General features: G+C 31.4%; 2 protein-coding genes across 2 annotated transcripts; one reads left to right on the plus strand and one right to left on the minus strand.

Moving 5' to 3' along the window:
* Nucleotides 1-1,633: 1,633 nt before the first annotated feature.
* LOC130961989 (1-phosphatidylinositol-3-phosphate 5-kinase FAB1B-like) lies at nt 1,634-10,432 on the minus strand. Its single transcript, XM_057888045.1, has 11 exons — nt 8,463-10,432; nt 7,309-8,046; nt 7,079-7,232; nt 6,624-6,971; nt 5,546-6,397; nt 5,134-5,465; nt 4,785-4,908; nt 4,593-4,712; nt 2,804-4,309; nt 2,390-2,656; nt 1,634-2,274 (listed from the first exon to the last, which is right to left on the minus strand). The coding sequence occupies exons 1-11, from the start codon at nt 9,083-9,085 to the stop codon at nt 1,948-1,950; spliced, it is 5,391 nt and encodes a 1,796-aa protein (XP_057744028.1). The 5' UTR covers nt 9,086-10,432; the 3' UTR covers nt 1,634-1,947.
* Nucleotides 10,433-23,104: 12,672 nt separating this feature from the next.
* LOC130962194 (protein LURP-one-related 11-like) lies at nt 23,105-24,634 on the plus strand. The gene is made up of 3 exons (XM_057888324.1): nt 23,105-23,399; nt 23,493-23,723; nt 24,207-24,634. Exons 1-3 carry the CDS (start codon nt 23,163-23,165, stop codon nt 24,339-24,341), a joined length of 603 nt encoding a protein of 200 aa, XP_057744307.1. The 5' UTR covers nt 23,105-23,162; the 3' UTR covers nt 24,342-24,634.
* Nucleotides 24,635-24,816: the final 182 nt, after the last annotated feature.

Below are 24,816 nucleotides of genomic sequence, written 5' to 3' on the forward strand. Positions count from 1 at the left end.
TTTCTATTTTTTTTAAGGACAAAATTATCCAAAAAATATTATTTATGGATAAAAAGACGATTTTATAATATTTTATAACGTTGAAGATAATTTTAATAACAAAAAAAGATCGATAACAATTTTAATTTTAACCTCAGATTTTAGAAATAAAAAAAATACTTAACCCTTATTTTTACGATAACCTTTTATTGTTCCTGCAAGAAATTATTATTGAAAATGTTAACTTCTTATTGAAGTAAACTTTCAAGAAATTATAAATTGCCTGAAGTTAATAGTAGCTATGCATTTATAAATCAATCGGGTGTAGTAAAAGATAAAAAAGATAATGATTAAGATTAATAAGAATTGAGAAAGTTAACAGAGAATAGTCTTAGTGGGCACATAAAATATATATTTTTAGCTATAATAATTTTGTTGTTGGTAAATACTTTAAGATTTTTATGGTATGATAAAGTATTTTATAGAAAAAAATGTTTTTGAAAAAATATGAGGATAAAACTATTATTATAAATATAGAATTAGTGTTTCAATTTTTACTGTAAAAATTAGATACCAAAGAAAAGAATATTGTGATTTTTATTGATAATAAGATTATAGTAAAGTAGTTAAATGAAAAAGAAAAGACGTTTTAAAAGCAATGGAACCTAAAAATAAAGCTCATAAAATAAAGTATTTGGTGTAAAATATTGAGATCAAGTTTAATAAGGTCATTTTAAGGCAAGAAAAAAAATGGGAGTATGACTATGACAAACAATAATTATTAGATAAAGTGGATCACATACATATAAGTATATGCTAATAAAGGTGAGATGAATGAGTTGAGTCTGTGAAATTAGAATGATATAAATGGTTAGCATGGTAAAATTATTTAGGAGAAAATCAAAGCAAAATAAATATAACATTTGGAGTGTTTTACTTATTGTTTGTTCGAAGATCTATTTATGTCTTAATTGTTAGTTTTCTAGACTATTTTAGTGTGATGTGTATTTTATTTAATTTATGTTTATCCTTAATAGCATTGCCAAAGAAGATAATTTACAACTTAAATAATTTTTCTCCAACTTTAACTTAAATCATTTTTCTCCAACTTTGGATCGAGTTTGTAGCAATGAGCTAAAATATATATATAAATGCAGAGAGTATATATGATAAGGTTTGGACAAAAGTACCAACCCCACCTTGGACCTTGGTATCTGCCTTTGATTCACTTAGGAATCTATTTGTCATGCAAATTACAATTTGTTTTCTTCCAAAAACAATACATTTTTTTGAAATGTAATTCCGTTGATGTGGTTTTACTAATTAACTACTCTTTACCAAAAAATGGTAGTTTGTAGTTTGTCATTAATTAAAACAATAATGTTACATGACTAAATTATTTTAGTAACCAAATTCAATTAAGTTTGTTCAATATGTTTATTGGCAAAATAAAAACCAGTTGAAGAAAAAAAAATGCACAAAAGGAAAAAGAAAAAAAACTTAGTTAAACTTAGTTACAAAAATAACTTATTCATCTGAATTTCTTAATTAAAATATCATATCATTATGATGATATGATCACTTACAAATCACATCTTTATTCATCATAGATAACTTCTGAAGGCAAGCAAATGAAATTTGAGATATTCAAGAGTTGAAATTGAATCTGTATACATTTATATTACTTGATTCTATAAAAAGTGACTAGTTTTTGTACAAAGGACTTCAATCAGAGGATATCAAATACTTTTACCCCTGACAAACTAACAGCCCCCTTCTTTTTTTTTTTCTTTTTTCCTTTTTGGTATTCTTCCCAAAAAAAATAATAATTGGAAATATCTAGTTGAACAGATTACAATTGAACCAAAAGAATTCCTATATAATATGAGAAGGGGAAAAAATGAAAATGGAAATATGGGGTGAATAATATGACCCCAAATTGGAACTAGAATTTACACAAACACAGAATCATTCAACTGAGGACCTACCTTGAGTGTAATCTTCACCTAAATCAGACTGTGATGAACTTCCAACTATGGCTGGAGGTGACCACTGATCAGGAAGCATGAGAAAGTAAGTGGTCATCGCTTTCCGGAACCTTTTCTTGTACTGCTTTGGCGATATAATCGTCGGAGATGCATTCTTTGGCCCTCCGAGGATGCCGGAAGCCTTTACCCATGTTTCAAGATGCTTGTCCCATGTATACTGTCTCATGAAATCAATGATCCCAAGAACTAACTCATGCTTCTCTTCATCCACCCCGACGAGTAGCGAATAGTCCATTACATCAACTGACTGCCGGAAAAGGAAGAAGATCATGCTTAATTTACAAGAAAAGTGTTCCCTCCTAAGCAAGAAGCCAATAAGAGAAGGAAGAAGAATTTCAGAGTTAAGAAGTTTTGGAACTTACTGCAAGAAAGCCGGTATCATTCCAGACGGCTCGCTCTAACAACCGTTTTGCCTTGTTTCCCACGAAAATAGGAGAAGTTGGCATTGCTTCGATCAAGTTCTGGTCTAGCAGAACTTTGTTCCTCCCGTTAGGATCTGGATTGTACCGGGACCTGGAAGATCCTTTGAGATCATAAAGTCGCGTCACAGTCCTCCTAAACAGAAGATTCTCCATAACCAAAACATCCATCTTTGATTCTTTCCCTCCTTTGAGATGCTTTGATGTAATCTTTTTCAACAAAAAGACATTACAAAATTTAGTGGCTAAGATGATATGTAATACAGATTACTGAATCTTTGCATGGTGGTTCCATTTTTTTTCTTTTGAGGCTCTAAAAATCAAATTTAATCTAAAAAAGGCTCTAAAGACAAGTACCTGGTATATGCCAAGAATCTTTGCGAGGCATGTGGGACTTCCTGAGCCAATGGATTCTGAAAGATATTTGAAGTATCCAGGCCCGAATTTAATGAATGATTCAAGCTCAGTTTTCGTTACTTGTTTAATGACAAATCGATCATCCAATGTTTTTGCAAAGAATACATTGCTCTTCCCACCTTGAGCTTTCCATTTTTTACAGCGACTCAAAGATCTTATATAATCAAACTCTGAAGGACAGCAGACCCTTCTTAAGGCTTCAAATCGCTTGGCATAATAACAAGTCACCAAATATCTTACTTTGCCGAGGGGACCATCTTCTCCGAAAGAAACTTTGGCATGCATCGTCTTTGAATATAATGTTGGGTCTAGCATCAATGAGTTACGAGATGGCATTGACAATAACATCTCCTCTACTGACCCGAAACTCTTTTGAAGATCAAAAGCTATTTCATCAGTAGAAGAGTATGACTGTAAGGTGGTTGATTCAGAAAAATATGATGAACCTAAATCACTCGCATCTTTCGGTCGCTCTACATCATCATTCAATTGGGAATGGTATTCTGGTGACGTCAAGGCATAAGCTATAACACTTGAGGGTTCATCATCATATATTGGAATGACAGTGTCATTAACACCAATAGGCAGAAGCATCCTTGCACCACCTAGGAGTTCCAGATTCCAGAAGGATGATACATAAACCGGATTGCTGTCGACTAGTGTATCAAACTTTGTTGTACTAGAAAAAAGATTCTTGTTAAACTGGCGATAGAAGTTTAAGAAGGGCATTGCTAACCAACTTGAAGAGTCTTCCATGTTATCTTGACCCTTAGAAGAAAAGATACTCTTGTTGGCATTCTGGTCTTCGGCATGATCCCCAACAGTGGATGCTTCTTTCAGCATCGAAGTTGTGGTAGCTTCTGCCAGAAATGAATCAGGCTGTGCCGAAGAGTGGTCTCCACCTGTCCATTTTGCATCAAGTGTATCAGACAAACTAGACATGAGAGACATTGGTCCTTCAGACATTGCTCTGCGAACACGCAATTCAGGTTCTAAGGGCTCAGATGGATCATATATGCTTTTGCTGATTGGAAGATTAGGCTGGTCTTCTTTCTTATGATTGGTATTTTTGGGCATGTCGATATCTCGATGAAATGCAACAGATTGGGAATCTTTTACATAACCCCCTCCTACTCCTCCAACACTTGGGCTTCTTTTCAGCTTTTTTGGATCACCATCAATAGAGTCAACACTTTTGAAGCGGCTTCCTGCTGTAGTGGTCACGCTTATCTGATTTTCATCATCATGTATTTCCTTATCCTCTGAACTTGTACTGCTTAAATCAGTTTCATCGCTAGACTTGAATAAGTTGACCCCAGTGATTAGGCGGCTATCCCACATATATGACTGGAAAAGTAACTGCCTCCGCAATCGATAAATTTCCAGAATGTCAATCTCAGGTTGGCCCTTTCTCTTTTCCTGGTTCAAAACCTTATGAAGCATTTCCTGATAAACAGAAAGAAACGATTAAACCCACAGTAATTAAATTCAATATAACTTCTTCCCCAATAGGACAACTAACATAACAAGATTACTAAAACAGGAAGAATTCTAATATTATAACAGAAATAAATGGTTTTATACATATAATGGTTACTAAATTAGTTATATACACAAGGACACTGCAGGGCACAGAACCTGAAAGAGTCAAGCTGTAAATTCGAGTACAATTATCAAAGAGCTCAAAGAGTCAAGCTGTAAATTCGAGTACAATCACCAAAGAGCTCACCTCAAATTCCAGTTTTTCCCTTTGCAACATTCCCTCCAGTTCAGCCCTTGATCTCTTCTCGCCTATTTTGCTAAGACCATTGAGTACCTCGGAGAATAAAACCTCTGCCCGTTTAACCATCTGTAACAACCAGATATTAGGTCCACTATGATACAACTAAAATTTAAGATCCAATACAAAAAAATACTGAACCTCATCTGATTCCTTTTGTATCCAATCCTGACTCCCATAATCAAAATCAAGTTTGTGTGGGGGAAGGTAGACTGAGTGAACATCAATTGATGCATATCGAAAGCAAGCGACCATATTCCCAAATCTGCACATGAAATGTCAGTGTGGTAATTAATTAATCTCAGCAATGATCAAAATCTATATTCATGCATGGCATAATAACACAAGTTTATATAGTTTTCATAATGCCACTCCAAACCTATTGTCCTCCATAAACACCATAGTTTTGTTATAAACAGGTAACACCTATAAAACTTGGACCAGATGCTTTGATAAGTTAAAACATGGAAATGGGGAAGACTATAACTACCCATAAAAACGTAGACAATCTCTGTGTAAAGAATGACCACAGCTTGCAACCCTGCTGGCTGCAGCATGGTTCGAGAAACTGAGCTCCAAAAATTTCCCAAATGATAAACCCCATGCGGCATCAGACATTACTATTCTCTGTGTAGCAGAAGGAAAGCCATTGATTCTTGGACACCGCAAGCATCTATGCCACATCCAAATCTTTCCCTCCCTTTCACCAGGAAGGAGAATTTCTGGTAGTTTCTTGACTGATATGGTAAGTGTTCCCTGTTGATGAGTATAACAATACACATGTGCTTCCGATGGCATTTCACAAGAATGGCATCGAAAACTCTGAAAATAAAGAGATTTGTTGTCAAAATTGCTGCCATGATTGTAACATATATATATATATACCCAGAACAAACCATTACCTGATCAAACAAATGGTCCCGAAGAAACCGACCCAGTGGTTTATCAAAGCTGCCATAATATTTGATTCGAAAGAGCTGGGATCTCTCACACATAGTTCCCTTCCACACGCACCGAGATGACAAAGACACCAAAATGCTTTGATGGTCAGAGGGTGATGGAGGAAACGCTTCTTCCTCAGGAACCTTCTCTTCATTTGTGATTCCAGCCTTCTCAGGTTGAACATCTTCTGAAGATAACTCTAACACAGTTGATCGGTTTGTAGAGATTTGCTTGAGATCATTTTGCATAGTGTCAGCTAAAATACCATGATCTAATTTCTCTGCAGGTCCATAACCATTTACAGTAGGATCATTCATGATTCCCAAAGAGTTGTTCACTTCAGGAGTTTCCTCCTCCAGGGGTTGTGTGGAGTAATTTGTGTATTTACTAGGAAGAATTTTCTCATTGTATGAACCTGGAATTGCATTTCCAGAAGCGACAATGGAAGAATAAAAGGCAGTTGTATGGCTGATACATGATGCAGATTGCAAAGATTCACAAGGATCATCATTAGGCAAATAGGATTCAGTACTGCTGACACTCTTAGTTCTCCGTGGTCCAGTGTCGGATTCAAGCCCCTGAGACTTTTCACTGCTAGGAGCAACGAAATCAGGAACTGTTGAGATTGACCTCTGAATGGTTGATGTTGTATTAGGAAGAGGCAGACTGTTAAGCGGAATTTCTGGGAAGAAGACTCCTTCATCAGCAAGAAAAGATGTCTCCAAAGCCAGATGGTAAGCTGCAAAAACTGCATACTGAACCACATGCTTTACCTTCTTCAATTCTTCCTCATCAGCACCTTTAAGTAAAATCTGTTCAACGATGTCAAAATTAGAAAAATATTACTGATGCGTAGTTGGTAGTAATGACAATTAAGTTATATTTTTTCCTTAAAAAAGGCACATGCCTTGTGGTTGCTAGTGCACACACATTTTTACATGATTTGTAATTTACAAGTTAAAGTCTCCAGAAGAATTTTTTTATAATAATAAAATAATAACAAAAAATTTCATAAAATAAGATTAGATTAGAACTTACTGTGCAACCCAATGGCTTTGGGCAGCCGTCAAAAAACATCAATGTTTTCATTGGTTTTTTACCACCTTGAGCAGCAGCACTACTAAGATTTTCAACAAACTTTTCAACATGAAAAGCTTCACAGTAACCCAACTTTGGTGATGAAAGATGATCAATTGAAGGCACAATTTGAGTGCCTGTGCAACGTGCTATGCGCTCCAGAAGTGGCCTCTTGACATTAAGTACCAGAGATATGTCTTTTGCAAGAAGATATTCCTGTGCATATCTCGAGACTGATTTCTCTACCAAAAGGATATTTGGTTGATGAGAGGCTATCTTTGCCACTGCCATCTTCAGATGGTCCATTTCCTATATAGAGAATGTAAATCCATTAACATGAACTCGTGATAATAGCATTTGCACCACAAAATGAGCAAGTTAATAAATAAATAAAATAAATGGATCGCAATTAAAACCTGCTGTAATAAGGTATCTACACTAGACAACAGATTAGCAACACGCTGGTACTCAAGAGCCCCTCCAAGGATCAACAAGCGAGGTTTATCAACTTTTGATGTCATGCGACGATGAGCCACATTCTTCTTACAAACAACTCCTTTAACAACCGTACTGTAAAAAAGAAAATCTGATAAGTATGACAATCTAGAAATCACGTGCAGAAAATCAGATAAATTATAGCATTTACCTTTCAATGCGGCTGCCACATGCAATGCATTTGACTTTCACATTACCAGCTGGGTCCATCCCTCCACTTTTGCTAGTATCTGGCTTCAATAAAGTAGCAGCTTCCCACGAGAGAGATGTGATTATTTCCATCCAAACGTTTTCACCATTGTCTTCAACAGGTAGGTTTTCGACCTGTAACAGCTGAGCCACCAATGCCCTAAAATGTCCATCTACTACATTCTTCATTACCTTCTTCTGCTCCTCACTTGTCCTATCCTTGTGGCGATGCTCTCCACTTCCAAAACTGTTTGAATTGCGCAAATATCCCCACTCACCAATTGCATTCCCATTCCCGTCATTATCTTCATCATCTTCATCAACAAAAAAGGTTTCTCGCTCGTCTTCTGCATCTTCTGGTTCAGGAGGGAGCCAGAGAAGTCCATTATTTTCAAAATCAACAGGTTCAGCATCAACATCTTCTGAAACATATAGTGAGGAAGGTGCTTCATTTTCATATATATAAGGTTCATCCTCACTCTTCCCAACTGCTGTGTTTCTTTGTAAACCCTGTGTGTCGAATCCGTTCTCTGAAGTGAGATTTGCATTACCGTTATCTGCATCAGGATGCACTTTCTGCGAGCCATCAGTGTTGCTTATTCCTTCAAACTCAGCCTGTCCATAGTAGATATTCACCTGAGGATAATGTCTCATCTCAGAGTCTAACTGATATACACCATACTCATCCTCATCATCACTCCTGAAAAATGCGCATACAAGCCACAATAATCTATTAGAAAAAGCAGGCAGTCCTCATAGACATGGGATACTTTAAACACAGAAGTTAGTGATCAATAGAAAATGTGTGGCCTTATTAAACGATTTCTGATCAATCCAGAAATAACATCCACATATTTAAATTGTTTGGTTGCTAATTAATCTCACATCCTTTGAAACAAAATTTTAATGTTATCAGTTATCAGATTTTGCGTCTTGAATGCAGTCATAATTAGCTATAAACACATAGTTATTACACACTATTTTTTAGTTTGTCATAGACACAGGAAGAATATGATTGGCTAAATACTATTTATATAAAATATAAAACTGCATGGAACACGCCTAACTAAACAAATATATCAAATGCTTTTGATGAACACAAGAACTAGAAAATACCTGTTCATAGGGAATTCAAATTGCTTTTGTAATGGATCCCCTATGTCTCCTGCAAGATCATTTCTCCCCCCTAATGGAGGTGATAAAACTTCCCTATCAGTGTCGTTTCCACTCATAGGAGACTGATGCAAGTTCAGACACGGACCCTGTTGCATTTGTTGATAAGGCCCGGCTGAATAAGGCATGGAGAAAAGAGTAATGTTAGTACTGTCAGCAGTAACACTGGTTTTACTGCTAACCGAGCTCAAAGTTGATAATGTAGCACTGCAATCCAGATTGGAAACCTGTGTATTGTTATTAAAAGCAACTACTCCTTGCTCCCATTGCTTGTAACAAAAATTGCATACGCGAATCTTTTCCCACTCATCCCAAGGATTGATCTGGCTGGTAACTGGAGCAGGAATTGAGTTTGCAGTACACTTGTTACAGAAAATTCGTCCACAAAGGCGACAGTGGTGCCTTCGATTGAATAAGGTGAACTGGGAATCACAATCGTAGCATACCCTACAACTCTGATCAGGCATCCAAAAATCCCTGGACACATTTGCTGGTTCGGATCGCCTGGGAATCCATGATTTGATGACGTTGACAATATCAGAAAATGTCTTGTCTACTACATCCATTGACAAGCAATCTTGTTTCCCCACTCATTATGACATGCTCATTCGCCACTTACAGCCGACCACATTCAAAATGGGAATCTAATCCAAAATAAGGAACTAGAATCCCAAAATGGATACAATCAATCCCCAAGATCCAAAGCTACTGCGGCTGTTAATGTATATAAAACTCAGGAACGAACCCGTAGAATATTTATTCCTTCTATATCCACAAACAATCCCTGGTGTTTTTAAGGTAATTTATGTTCCTCCATTCCAGTCTATGAAAAAACTACATCAACAACTACACTCTTCAAGAACAAGACCAACGGCACCTCTATCAAACCTTTGGAATTCGAAATTCACAAAAGGAAGCCTACTTATCACAGAGTTTTCAGTTCAACTTTCCCGCGGATCACTCTTCTATTACTAAACAAGGTACTACAACATAACTAACTGTATATCTAAACCAACCCAAGTCAAATTAATAGAATGATGAAACAAATCAACAATCACTGAATTCAAAAGAGAGACAGAGCTCATACCAGGGTGAAATCCTTTCCATACCATCATCACATACAATTGAAAAAAAAAACACACCTCAAGAGAAGTTCCAACTCAAAAATATCAGACTCAGACTCATCTCTCCTCAATCATTCCACTTCTTCTCCCCATTGCAAAGAACAAACCCATCAACCAGGTGGCAAAGATGGTTAGCAAGACGCAAATTTTTCAAACCTTGGAGGGAAAAAGAAACCACAATTCCTGAAGCAATATTCAAGAAAATAACCCTTGTTGACCAATATCATGGAGAATAGAGTTCCATTAAATGCTGATCAAAAAGTCCTCATTGAAACCATATTCAAAAGTCACAATCAGATCCAAACCAATTGCACCAGCTCCCAAAAACACAGAGAATTGGAGAGAGCATTGAAGAACGTAAAAGTTGGAAGAGAATTATCTATTCAAGGAAACAAACACCGACTCAGAAACGATCCTTTCGGCTTTTGCAGATTGAATCTTCAACGGCTTCAAAATTTGATCTTGATCATGAGCATGATCATCATAAGAATCGTCATGGCACAAAATGTGTCTACGATTAATATCAAATAATCCAAGAAGACGAAGAAGAAGAAGAAGATTCACAACAATAATAACAACAATAACAATAAAAGTAATTAACAATGATTGATTGGATTGATAGCTGCAAGAATTCTGTTCCAACTTTGTGGAACTTTATTATCCGTTCGCAGAAATCTGAGGAAAAAGCAAAAGGGATTATTGGGAAATATTTGGGGCTTGGAATTTTGTAATGGGAATTTTTGAGTGATGACTTGTTTCCATTTTCTCTTTCTCTTTTGGTTCCATCATTTTCTGATAAGAAAGGAACTTAGTAGTTGTGTTGTGTTTTCACAATTTAATTGCCATTTTTTTTTTTCTTTTTTCTTTTTCCTTTTTCTTTTTCTTCTGTGACCCCAAGACACAGACCTCACCTGTGCATGACAAATTCAAATTTAGCAACTCAGAATTAAAATTAATATTCCTCTGTATTTTTTATTTATAAGAATAATAATATAATATTTTATTAGTACGTCATTATCATCTTTAATTATATTTAAAAATATTTTTTAGATATAAGTAAAATTTTTTTATTTATAAATTATGTTTAAATATAATAATATAAAAAAATTTAATTATTTAATATGTTAAAATATTCTTTTTAAAGTAAAAATGATTGTATCTTATTTTCACTTAAAATATTTTGTTAAACACACTAAAATTTAAAATATATATATTTTATGTTATAAAAAAAATTATTATTATTTAATGACATCTAAATAAACGCATACAAAAAATATAAATTTACTTTGTAGGTTATTGTGTAAAATTATTTTACATAAAATCTTGAATTTATTTGAATAATATTCAAGGTATAATATATTACAATATATTAGTAATTAATTCCTTTTTTGTGTCTATAATTAATGCATTTTAATTGGACTAAAAATTTACTCTCTTTTTGGGTCCATTAATTCAGGGTTTAATTTATGTCCTTTTGTGCATGTTTTGTTGATAAAAGGCAAGAGCAGTAATTCGTCTCCGCATGACTAGTCAGAGTGCACAAAAAGGTAGGTTTAGAAAGTCAAGATGAACATTTGATTTCACATAAAGAAACCTACAATTCCATTAATGCCCCTCTTGTTTATAATTAAAAAAAAAAAGAATTTTTCTAACTTATGTTCTAAGAATATAGGTTAAATATATCATAAAAAAACTTATTGTAAAAGTTAATTTTTTATATTTTCAATGCATTAAATACAAAAATTATTTTAGATATAAAAAAGTGGCATTTTAGTTAAATATTAGTGTTTGTAGTGTTTTACAAAAATGTGGAGATCTCAGAAACACTGTTCAACACGTAAGTTCTGTGTTAACTTTTTGTAAAATGAAAACAACTTTATTAGAGATTCCTAACAGAGATTCACCACGTGTTGTGTTCCCAGGCAGCACGCAGGTTCCATGTTAATGTAGCAAAGATTCTATGCAAATTTTTGAGACAACTTTATTAGAGATTCTCAGTAGAGATTTGCCATGTGGCAGCTGCAGAGCAACACGCAGCATCGTGATACTTGTTATAAAGACTCTCCGCATGTTCTCAAGGTGTATTGATCAGTGGCTCCATACACGTGAAAGCCACATGTCTCCATCCAAGCAACATACAGGGTGCTTGGAGCGTGGCAACGTCTTTCTGCCACGTGTCGGCCATGCAGTAGCACGCAGGTAATGTGTTGACTGTTGTCTCCATGCAAGAAGCAAGCCTTGCTCGGGAAACAGGTGTCATTTATGGTTTACTTTGGGTTCCGGTGTATAAAAGCGGAGGAGAAGTGGGGCTTGTCTTCATTTTATTTTCGTTCACCCCTTTACTATCATCATACACTCTCATCTCATCAAGTTATAGTCATGTGCAGCAACATTTTTTTTTTTGTTCAATTTATTGTGCTAGGAGTGATTAGTTAGTTTTAGAGTTGAAAGTAAAATTATAACATCTAAAATGGTACGTAATTATACGTCTGCAGAAGATCATATCATCAACTATTTAGGACATCCTAACTATGTAAGTTTATTATTTTATATTAATTTGTTAGTATTTATTTGGTTAGCATTAGTTTAATAGTTTGTCACTATTTATTTGAATAATTTTTGTCTAAATGATTTTATTAATGAAATTAATCAAAAATATGAATATGAATGTGAATAATAAGAAATTTGAATTTTTGTAATTATTTATTTTATTTTCTATTATTAATTTATTCTTTTTGCTATTTATTAAATTAATTCTTTTTGTGGTTGAACATTACCAGGTTAATAGGAATTTTCTACCTCGTAAACTTGATCAGCCAGAGACGTGGTAGCTAGCGGTTGACCAAGCCTTACGAACCGGATTCTACCAGCTCTCGAGAGTTAGAGTGATCAGAGAAAATTCTGCGATGCTATCTGCTCTTGTGGAAAGGTGGCGGCCGGAAATACATACGTTTGTAATGCCAGTGGGTGAGGTTACAGTAACACAGGAGGACGTGTTACACATATTTGGCCTACCGATCAATGGAGAGATTGTGACTGGTTGGACCGATAGCAGCCACGACTTTTTGGTCACCCAGAGTCTCGCGATATTCAGCAGCGAACCCATGGTGAGCAGTTTCTCCAAAAGCTACATAAAGCTTTCATGGGTTCGCCATATTAGAGGCACACAATCTTTAGACACATGGGAGTCTATTAAGCACTATGTTAGGTGTCACATCTTCTGTCTATTGGGTACCACCCTCTTTGCGGATAAGTCGACGGCATATGCTCACGCAAAGTATCTACCACTGCTCCAGAATTTTAATAAGATCGGTAATTACAGTTGGAAGTCAGCTTGTCTCGCGCACCTTTACATGTCATTGTGTCATGCATCACGGTACGATTGTAAGGAGATGGATATCCCACTTGATTTGTTGTTTGTTTGGGCATGGGAGCGTATGTCGTGACTTGCGCCCATTCCCCGACAGTAGCTTGCGCCGGCTGATATACCGGTGACACGCAGATAATCGTAAATAATTTATTGGATTTTGATTTGTATGTTATTTATGTTTTACTAGCAAGATGTAATTCAAACTCTATGAATGATGTTCTATGTTGCAAATAGAATCATCATCCACAGACCCGAACATGGATGTCTACGAGTATGGTGTTTATTAGGCACGCAATCGACTTTATGGAAGAGGTAAGTATGGGTTTTGAGGTTTTCTGTTATAATTTACGGTATTATTAATAATCTAATGGCCCTCGCAATATTTTGTAATTTGTCTGGAGGCCATATGTCAGCATCATCATACCTGCCAAACTACACATACACCTTGATGTCTGTGACATCAAGGGTCATTGGTATCATTCGAGTGTGTCGAATGGCTTCCTGCAGACCAAGTGGTTGCGCAACTACAACCAAAAGGCAACCTTTATATTTTACGTATAGGTGGGTCCCGTCAACCTGAACCAGCGCCTTGCAATATTTGAAAGCTCTTATGCATGGATTGAAATTTCAGAATACCCGATGAAGTATTCTAACACCGTCCACCTCTTGACTCCCGTTGTACAGGGATCATGTTTCTATTTAGACTTGTGAACCAGGCATCTTCTGAATCATTGCCAAGAACCACAACGGCAAAGTTTGGTAAGATTCTTCCCATCCACTAAAAACCTTGGCTATCGACTTCTACTTTACCTACCAAGTCTTTCGGTAACTGATAGTAAAGTTGAATCTTGCCTGGACTTTTGTAATTATAGATTTGACCTTTATGGATGGGTCAGATTCAACCAATGGCTTCATAGCCTCTACAATCGTGTCTGAGTCTAACTTGGACTGATCTTATAAGATCGTTCCCATGAAACACGTGTGCATCCCGTTGTATCTCCGAATCTCCCAACAGGCTTTCTTCTGTATCAAGCTGGCTCGGATAAACCAGTCGCACCTATGTCCATAAGTCTTGCACTTTGCATAAAACGCCTATGGCTCGGATTCATAAACAATGTAATTGACTCCTCTGAAAATAGTGTAATTCTGAATTGTCGCAATGATTAATTTTTTGGAACCGTATTCTATTCCGATTCTAAACTCCACATCCTCAGGATTAGCAACACCTATAAGAAAACAAATTTATCGCTCATCGATCCGTTAAAACCAAATCAAGTAAACATACTATCCGTTGCTCACGTACCTATATTTGCATATTCAGAAAACTGCAGTGCATGCATGGCGTCAAACACGTGGAACGTCCAAGCTATGCATAAAAGGTGGAACGTCCATCGGTTGACTAACTGCGATTGGAACCACTAAAGTTTTCGCCACTGCCTCACCTCCCCCATCGTCGTCCTCGTCCTCATCACCGGCTTCGTACGTAGCTTTGAACTCCTCATCGCTATCATTGTTCATTCCCAAATACGCTTCAGCTCTGTCATTTTGCACATCTGTCTCATGTTGAACCTCATCCGCAGCTATATACTCAAACTCAACATATAACTCAATCATCGGGTGTTACACCTGAGTTTGCTGGTGAATATGAAACATCTGTTGAATACTTGTTTCATCGATGATTGGCATAACCTCAAATTGTATCAAGCCGCCAAATACGACAACCAGATTCTTGTAGAGAATGTTGTCACCCTCTTTAGAATATCAGTCTCTATACTTTGACAGAACTCGTACTGTAGTTTCGCGAACGTTATAGTGCACGGAACCACAAATAAAAATGTATTCTCACACGTAAAATTCACCCCCTCATATGTATTTCGTATGACCTCACCGTTGTGGTAAACTACTATATTTGCAATGCCCTCCATCGCACCGACCCTGGAGAAAAACACCTCTCACACAATGAAACAAAATGGTTACGACTTACGAGCTTTGGTTTTTATAGACAGAAGACTCAACTCGCAAGTTACGTGTTGCAATGCCATCTAACCAGTGTTTGTCACGTATAAAACACGCAGGATGCGTGTTACTTACCAGACTGTCCCGTGCGAATCACGCATGATGCGTGTTGAATGGATGTGCGCCACGTGCCAAATACGGATGATGCGTGTCGCGTTTGATTTGGACAAGTGTCCAACACTTGGGTGCATGCTGAGTCAACATATTATTTGTATGTTGTGTTTGCACCTCAGTAACATCCATCCATTTGTATATACACTAAAAATTTTCATTTTCAGTAAAAACACAACTCTTAATTCCATATTAAAATTCTTTAACCCATTAAATACATATAAAATATTTAAAAAAATTTGATTATTATATTTTTAAAATATACTCTTAAAATATAAGTTAGTTAAATCTAAAAAAAATTGTATTACTTTTGATTAGGACTTCTTTTATACACTTTTTATTTTTGATTCATAAAAGTACATATAAAATAGGAATAATTTACTTTAATAAAATAAATAGAGTTTAAAATTATTCAGATATTTTAAATTAGAATTGATTGTTCGCCTTATTTTAAAAAAGTGCGCGCATATATATATATATATATAATGGTTAAATTTAATGATAATTTTTAGTATATATATTATTTTTATTTTTTTTAAATGATCAATAATAATAAATGAAAGAAAATAATATAGAATGATAATTAAGTATTGGAGAGCATACGATAATGTTAGAAAAATAAAAAAAAAATAACTAAAACTTATCTTATATAACATTTATTATATTATAACAATTAATAAATATTAAATAAGATAAATTCTAATTTATTTTGGATAATTCTTTTTTGTTATCAAACATTTTCGAAAAACATATATAGTCCATATATATATACCATAGAATTAAAGATGTTGGATATATATATCATAATAAGATCATAATAAGCGAAAAATTTCAATTGTAGTATATGGAAGTGATTTATTTCGATTTATTTTTAAAATGTATTTTAGTATAATTTGAAGAAACTTGGTTTAATTTAATATTGTTCCATTTTTATTTTGTTAGTTTATGCTAATTCGAATTTATCATATTTAATTTATATGTAATATAATGGGTAAAATCGAATTATTTTAATTTAATTTATATAAATGTATTTAAAGTAGGTTGTGTAATCAATTTTAAGTTAAAATATCTTTCTGTATAATTTTAAATTTTATTTATTTTATATTAAGCTAAATTACTCATGCAAAATAGTGCGTATAATGTTTTCTCTTTTAAATTTTAATATATAAAACTAGCAGCAGCATGTCACGATAAATTTTAGAAGGTTAGGTTTAACAGTGTTTATATAGTTTTCTGGAGAATTTGAGAACATTCTAGATAGTTCCGGAATGTTCTAGAATGTCCTACAAGGTCCCAGAATATCCTAGAAGGTTCTAGAAGACTCTGGAAGGTCATAGAGTATTCTAGAAGAGTGTAGATGTATATAGAAGTATAAAGAGTGGTATGGAATAATCTAGAAACATTTAGAAAGTTGTGGTAGGATAGATATTTGTAAAGAAGGTTCTGTATGATTAATCTGGACCATTGATTAGATTTAATCTTAACCATCCATTGAGGAGGTGGATGGCTATAAATAGGAGGTGAGAGTTAGTGTAAGGGGTGTGAATCACTTGTAACAAACACTTGAGCAATAAAGTGTTTTTTCCACCAAAATTTCCTTTCTCTTGTGTTCTCTTGTGTTCTTAACTTTCTTGCTAAGTATTGAGGGTTAAGCTGACTTTGTCTTAACTCAAGAGGTTGAGTAAGTTCGAGTGTCGGCATGGTAGCGTTGGAGTGTGTCTAAGGCCGTGACAAGCAGCCGCACAGTAAATCATTATTTTAGAAATTTTGAATATTTATGATTTCATTATTTTTGCATTTTCATTATTTTACATATTTTATATCATGGCCAATATAATTTAATATTTATAAAAAAAAAACTTATTTTGCAAGATATGGTTGATTATATGAATTAGTTGATATTATAGTGTGTTGTTATATATAGACCATATATGTGTTTAACATCATTATTTAATATGTTTAAAGTTTAAACCAAGATAATAATTTCTATCACAATAGATTAATTTTAAAATCATTTGCATCGACATTTATTTATGTATATTGTTGTATCACATAAATAAAAATAATTAATTTTTATATTCATTATTAAAAAAAGAAAAGATCGCCTTTAATTTTAACGCGATATTAATAATAAATTCGGTTTAATTCTATTTTGAATTGAGAAAGTAGTTATCCAAATTAAAAATAATACATGTACATAAAAAAATAGTTATTAAATTAGTCATAATAATGTATATATATATATATTATATAATTTATTTTAATATGTATTTTATATTTTAATGTATATTATATACAAATAATTAATTTTTTTATATTTATATAATATAATTTATCCGAATTATTTGACCTCCGAGTTGAATCAAGAAAAAGATGAGCATTTAGGATTTAATATTTTAATCAATATAGTTGGTTTGAATAGTAGACTCTGTTTCTCTTCAATAGAACTTCTTTTAACTACTTAAATAATACGTTTGTTTTATCCATTTAAGAAAATATATATATATATATATATAATATATTGTTCAAAGTTCAAACCAAATTACCTTCAACTAAAGAATGTTTGTTGTTTCAAAATACTCAATAAACTTTAAAAAAATAAAAATAAAAAAATAAGGTTTGACTGAAACAGAAACAAAACCGCGTGTCCAATGGTTTAATCCAGAGAGCCATTTAATTGATTCATAAGTCATAACCCTTCGTTGCTGGTATTTAATTTTTTTGGGCCACATACGCAAGCAACCTATTATTTTATCTATTTTTATAATGTATGAATACGGACACCCCCCACACAACACATAAGCGAATTTTAAAATTTTATAAAACACGAGAATATGTATAAATATAAAATATAAAATATTTTTTAGATAAATCGTAATAATATTTTAATATTTTATTAATATTAAAATAAAAATTAATTTTTTGATTATTTTTAATATTTTATTTTAATTATATTAAATATTTAAAATATTTGTTATTTTAATAATAATAATATATACTATGTTTAAATTTATTTTAAAAATATATATTAAGAATAAGATTGAATACGTTAATACGTAATTTTTTTTATTTTTTATTAAAATACGATTAGACACAATAGATACACGTATCAAACGAATATCAATAAATGTCGTATCTAAAATATATCCGATATACGGACCAAATAATTCAGCCAAGTGTATGTGCTTCGTATATCTATTTATTACTCCATTAAGTTTAAATAATGCTAGGAAGGACTTTTAAAAAATAAAAGAGTATAAATAAATCACCCTATTTGATTTGCCCCTATTTTTAGTCCACACATAGCACCATGAATGAATAATGAATGAGTTTTTTTTTTTTTTTTTTTTTGGTGTGGTATCATGAATGAGTATTTATTTTCTCTCATTGAGTAGTCACTTTTGAACATAAAGATATTATGCTTTGGTGTATATTCCAAATAGTTACTTTCTTGGGTGTATAATTTTCCCATAAAAGTTGGTGACAAATTTAAAGTGATGACTACTTGGTAGCACATATTATAGCAGGCCAATTAAAAGATGTCAACATTTTGGGTTACATACTTACATGTATTTTTCATGGAAAAATAATGGATGCCAATAAGGTTATTGTCTACAGCTGTTTTGGACATAATCATATCAAATTTGGTTTCAAATAAAATTTATTTATTTATATTTTTAATTTTTGTATTTTTTGGTGATCTAGTAAAATTTTATTTGATGAAGCCTTTTTTGCCGATGCACATACATAAACAAATGTAATTATTTATATTAGAATTTACTGAGTCTAATTAAATTTTAAAAATTAACTCAAAATGTAAAACGTGTTGTTCACTTATAAATATTTTAAAAATTTTATTTTTGAAAAATATAAAATGCATAATATATATTTCTTCACGTTCAAACTAAATATTTTATAAAATTTAATTACAGAAATAAACATATGTAAAATTACTCAACTATGTGTGTCCGCGCACATACACGCATATATATATATATATATATATATATATACACGAATTTAAACATTTTTTTAATTATCAAATAAAAAATAATTAATTTTTAATGTTGTAAAATATCCACACCATCATTTGTATTTTTTAGAGACATTTAAAAATATGTTTTTTTTTATGATCAAAGTTTAACCCATTATTGTTCTGCTTGCTTTGTCACATGGATTGGTTTGTTTGGGTTTGCTTGAATGAATGATTTTTTCCATATATTTTTTTGTTTATATTTATCTGGCAAATAAGGTGAAGCCTAGTTAGCTAGCCAGACATTTTTGCCCTCTTAGTCTTTGCTGATTGGTTGGTGTATCTTGATTGACTACACATTATTTTTGGACCTAGTTCTCTAGCTGGCATCTCATGGAAATCATAGGAAATGACTAAGATTGATTTTAAGGTTATACAAGTAGGAGATAGTAACAAGATATGGTATCTTAATAATTCTAATCAACATCTTTCTATTTAATTATAGAGTATATATTTAAATAGGTTTCTGAAAATTTTGTATAGGACATTTTTATTTTTAAATTTTTTTTTATTACGTTGAGAGTTTTGAATTTTTTAAAAATAAGATATATAAATCTTTATATCATATTTTTAAAAATTTATTCGTTCAAAAATAAAAATAATAGATTTTATTAAAATAAAATTTTTTATATATTTTATTTTTATAAAATTCAGATATTTTAATATAATAAATTTTTGTTAAGAACGAAAATATCCAATGTAATTTTTTTAAAGATCTATTTAAATATACACTCTTAAATATATTAAAAATTTTTTCAAGTATATCGATATATAACTGAAATCAACAATTAAAATTTTTTACATATAACCACTTTATTAAAGGTCTACTATTTTACGGTCCGGTTTTAAGTTAATTATTTGTTTGCTAGTATTATTCCTGAAAATTATTTGGCCATAATTTCACCATATTTTTTCACTTGTGTCCAATTATAATTTTTCTACAATACAATTATCCCCAAAATAAATTTTAATGTCCATGTATTAATACAGTACTTTTTATGTCATGTGTACTAATTAAAATAATACTACACAAATAAATAATAAAAGTTATAATACGTGTTCATTACAAAATACAAGATTTTCATACTATTGTTAAAAAAATTATTTCCATTACTTAACATTTTCATTAATGATGACAGTGGTAGCATTAAAACGGTTATTATCTAACTAAATATGTTGGAATATTTATGTTTACTATGGTAGAGAAAAAAGGTAGGAGAACGATGATATTGGAAGAAAAATATGTCTATAATTTAATTTAATTTAATTAATATATTTTATATTATACATATAATTTTATTTTTATTTTCAGGTATTTTTTATATAAATATCATATAATTATTAAATATAATGTTTAAAGATAATATTTTATTATATAAAATTTACAAAATACAATGATTTAATCTAGTTTAATCGGTTATTTTTAGATTAATTTAGAATTAAATTCGAATATTTAAAATAGACCAAATAAAATATTAATAATTTATTACAACACACCATCCATTTTACAAATTCTAATCAACCTTGATATTTTGTTCCCATATCCAAGGCCCATATAAATTATTGAAAAAAAATTCAACAACCCAAAATTTTCCATTGGCTCTCCAGGCCTTAGGCAAACTAACTTCCCGCTCTACAATGGCTTTTTTTTTTTTTTTCCTTCAAAGTTAAAATTGAGATTCGAATTCGAGATATTTAGGTGAGGAAGAGGAGATTATGTCATTTTAAGTTATAATTCATTAGCTTCATTCATGTTTTGAGAAAAACATAAGGTTATACATAAATTTTTTTTTTTTAAATTCTCAGGTATCTTTTATTTTGGCAGAAAAAATACTAATCTATCATAAATCGAAATTTTATTTAAAAATCTATCACTGATAAATTGATGCATACACAAATCAAATTTGTAGATAAGGATGTTTATTAATTAGTATCAAATTTTTGGATAAGGGTGTTTATTAGTTGAAAGTTTTCAGTGCACTCCCCTTTAATTTTAAGGAGTATATTGCATATTTCTATGCATCAATTATGTCCATTATAATATTTTAATATAGATCTTATATAATGCTTATGAATAATGAAATAGCAGAGATTTAATAAAGTGGTTTGATACATGTGAAAACTTTTCATTAGTAGTTTGCAAACTCAGTTTTCATGGTAAGAAAATTAGGATTAATGATTTATGTATAAACACACTTCAATACAAGAAAATTATTTGTTTTAATAACATTTTGTCCGAATTATTTTGTATCAAAATTAATTCTACTAAAATTAGTTAATTTTACAAATCATAAATAAAACCTACATGGCAAATAATAATAATAATAATTTTTCTTTTTAAAAAGTAATAGAAGACAAAAAAAGAAATATTTGTTTTTTAGAACAACACACCTTTTAATAGAATTATGATATCGAACAAATTAGTTATTGATTTGTTAACTTGAGATATATATATACTGAACTATTATTTTCTTTTCTAACAAATAATATTTATTTATGTTATTATAAGACAATTATGACTCAAAGTCTTAAGGGCCAATAATGATGTTTGTCACATTCAAAGGGCCATCAACAAAAGCAATAAGCAAAAAATGCTGAAAATATGTCTAAACATCCAAAGTGAGTGGCTGCAGATAATTACACCGTCCAATGTCCACACAACCGTAGATTTAATTAAACAATCATATCACAACACAATGCTACGTCATTGGCAGGCTATATATTAAGTTTTGGTCAATAAATTAAATCATGGATTGGAATTAGAATATATGATTATCATGTACATAAAATAGAAACCGACAGAACCTTCGGGGAAAAAAATATTAAAATTATGCACCTATAGAAAGATGAAATTGCAATATATATGACTCTAGCAATATTATTAAATTAAAGTAGAATGGTACGGTACTTACATATATTTCTATTATCATCTAACTAGTGGGGAGACCTAACTTAATCCCATCTTTTAATCACAGTTAAAAGTATCATTATTAAACTCATACTATACTGATCAATTTTGCTATTTATATGATATATATTGGATTAGTTGAACCCTTTGAACTAGATTTAATTAAAAGAATAAATATATAAAAACCTTATTGTGACTTACAAATTACAATATGTATATTTTCATTGGTGCACAACTCTAGCTACTAGCACAATAAGCTGCTTAATATGGTGGCTACTACCTTTTGATTTAAATTAATAAGTTTGATTCGATTTTAACGACTATAATTACCAAAAAACATGTAATAAGAGATTTTGAATTTAATTTAATTTAAATATTTGGTTCAATGACTCTTGCATATTTAAATTAGACTGACAGTGCAACTAGATATCTTTTAAAAATTGTTCATTATTCAGTCTTTAGAAGATAGAGAAATTAAAAAATAACTAATTTTTTATAAAAAATAAATAACTTCTTATAAAAATGAATATTTAAATTAATTAAATAATATTATTTAAATTAAAAAATGAACTAAAAACTGAAAATTTAAAAGACAATAATATTTTTCTTAGATAAATGACTCAATTATTAAATTTTTATTAGAGTTAATTGCAGTATTAATTCAGTCCGATCCAATTTTAACAACTGTGGTTAGAAGCCTTTGATGGCATGGTTTGGTGGAATTAACCCTAAATTGATTACGGATGCAATTGTGGACTTTTTGATTAATTACAAAGAATAGGTCAAGGAAATCAACAGAATAATAAGAAGGACAAAAGAACAATAGACATAATGTTGTATTTTATACATCAAGTGTGAGCATTGTTTATTTGTGCTTTTGTTTACATCTCAAACCAATAGTAGCTTCACAAATAATAAAAAATTAAATTAAACCACTAATCATGATGATATGATTAAATATTTTCTTGTGGTTCTCATTACCCCATGATAGTTAGTATATAAAGTAGGTCTTTGAAATTGCTAATATTGCGCATAAATAAAATTTCTTCAAATAAAATTTTCAACAACCAACCAACCAATCATGGGAAGAGTTCATCCCCAAGCACTACAATTATTATCTCCTAATTGCAGCTTCACTTCCAAGCAAGAAACCTTCACCTTATGGATGAAATCTCTTGTTTTGAATGGAAAAGGTTGCACTGTCTTTGATTCAAATGGACAAATTGTTTATCGAGTTGATAATTATAATTGCAAAGATAAACATGAAGTTCATCTCATGGATCAAGAAGGCAATGGTTTGTTCACTATAACTCGAAAGGTACGCGAATTTTCGTAGTATAAAAAAAATATATATTTTACACAGAAATTCAATTACGTCTGACTCGATTTCTGACTCGTTTTATGTATGCAGCAATACAAATTGTCAAGGTTTTGGGAGGGATATCGATCCCCGGCCACAAGGAATGACCACAAAGGACCATGCTTTAGGGTTTGTAAGACTTATAAGATCTCAAGAGGGGGTTCAACATATGAAGTACAAATTGGATTGGACAAAAACCAACCATGCAATCTTAAAATTGAAAGTATCACTGGCAAATCTGCTTGCAAAATTGCTGATGAATTTGGTGTAGTAGTTGCAGAGGTAAATTATTTTACACCTCCTTCTTGTTAGCAAAAATTAAGATTTGGTACATAACATACATAACTAAGATGTTTTTTTTTTCTTTATCATGATTTATACTCCTAACAAATCTTCCTTCTTGTTTAAATAATGGATAAATAATTTATTGTTTTTTAAGCTTCTAAAATGGGTTGGTGTATCTATTTTTTAGTTTGTTTAGTATTTAAGAGATTTATTAAGATTTGTTATATTATTACTTTTATCTTTTATATATGTTAGTAATAGTAATAGAGCAATAAGATAGAGTTTGAAATTTGTTAAGGTTAAGTGATATTACATATAATACCCTAAATCATACAAAATTATGTATATTTTTATAAATAAATATCACAAATTACAAAAAAAAAAAGGCTAGTATAATTTACTCATAAGTTTATCATTATTATTTTAGTTAATAAAAAATGTAATATTCTAAGAAATGAATTTGTATTTTTCTATGAGCAGCTTAAAAGAAAGAAGTCACCATGTGGAGTTGACTTAGGAGAAGATGTATTTACAATGGTAGTGGAGGCAAATGTAGATATTTCTCTAATAATGGGGATTGTTGTAGCTTACAGCCTCATTAACTGCAAAATGTAAGTACTTTGGAATCAAGAGAGTGATTTGCATCTTTGATCCTAAAAAGACCAATTTCAAGAAGCACTATGCAAATATCAAAATGGCTTGTGGGCCCAACATTGCAACTAGCTATTATCAATGCAAGTCTCTTCATTCAGATGGTGGATATAGGAAACTACTTCCTTTTGATAAAGCAGTTTTGTTTTCTCTTTTGTTTTGTATTCACAAATTGTATTACATATCTATATATCTGTACCTATTTTGGGATGAAAATATAAACCTGTTAATAACTCACGAATCTGCGATTTCTTAAATGAGTATGAGAAAATTATGTTATTTGAACTATAATTCATTGTTTTAATTGGTCGTCACATAAGTACTTAGTTTTTCATAAAATATATGTATAGACAAATTTAATTATTTATCTATTACAAATTTAATTATTTTAGTGACGTATTATTTAGTTAAAAAAATATAAATTAATACGCAAAGTTCA

Source organism: Arachis stenosperma, chromosome 2 (assembly GCF_014773155.1).
Source record: "Arachis stenosperma cultivar V10309 chromosome 2, arast.V10309.gnm1.PFL2, whole genome shotgun sequence".
Lineage (NCBI taxonomy): Eukaryota > Viridiplantae > Streptophyta > Magnoliopsida > Fabales > Fabaceae > Arachis > Arachis stenosperma.

Coding starts and splice junctions, on each gene's coding strand:
- LOC130961989 (XM_057888045.1), bottom strand. CDS start 9,085: ATGGATGTAGTAGACAAGACATTTTCTGATATTGTCAACGTCATCAAA. Junction 7,233..7,308: donor TGTGGCAGCCGCATTGAAAG/GTAAATGCTATA, acceptor TCTTTTTTACAG/TACGGTTGTTAAAGGAGTTG. Junction 6,398..6,623: donor CAAAGCCATTGGGTTGCACA/GTAAGTTCTAAT, acceptor ATCGTTGAACAG/ATTTTACTTAAAGGTGCTGA.
- LOC130962194 (XM_057888324.1), top strand. CDS start 23,163: ATGGGAAGAGTTCATCCCCAAGCACTACAATTATTATCTCCTAATTGC. Junction 23,400..23,492: donor TGTTCACTATAACTCGAAAG/GTACGCGAATTT, acceptor TTATGTATGCAG/CAATACAAATTGTCAAGGTT. Junction 23,724..24,206: donor TTGGTGTAGTAGTTGCAGAG/GTAAATTATTTT, acceptor TTCTATGAGCAG/CTTAAAAGAAAGAAGTCACC.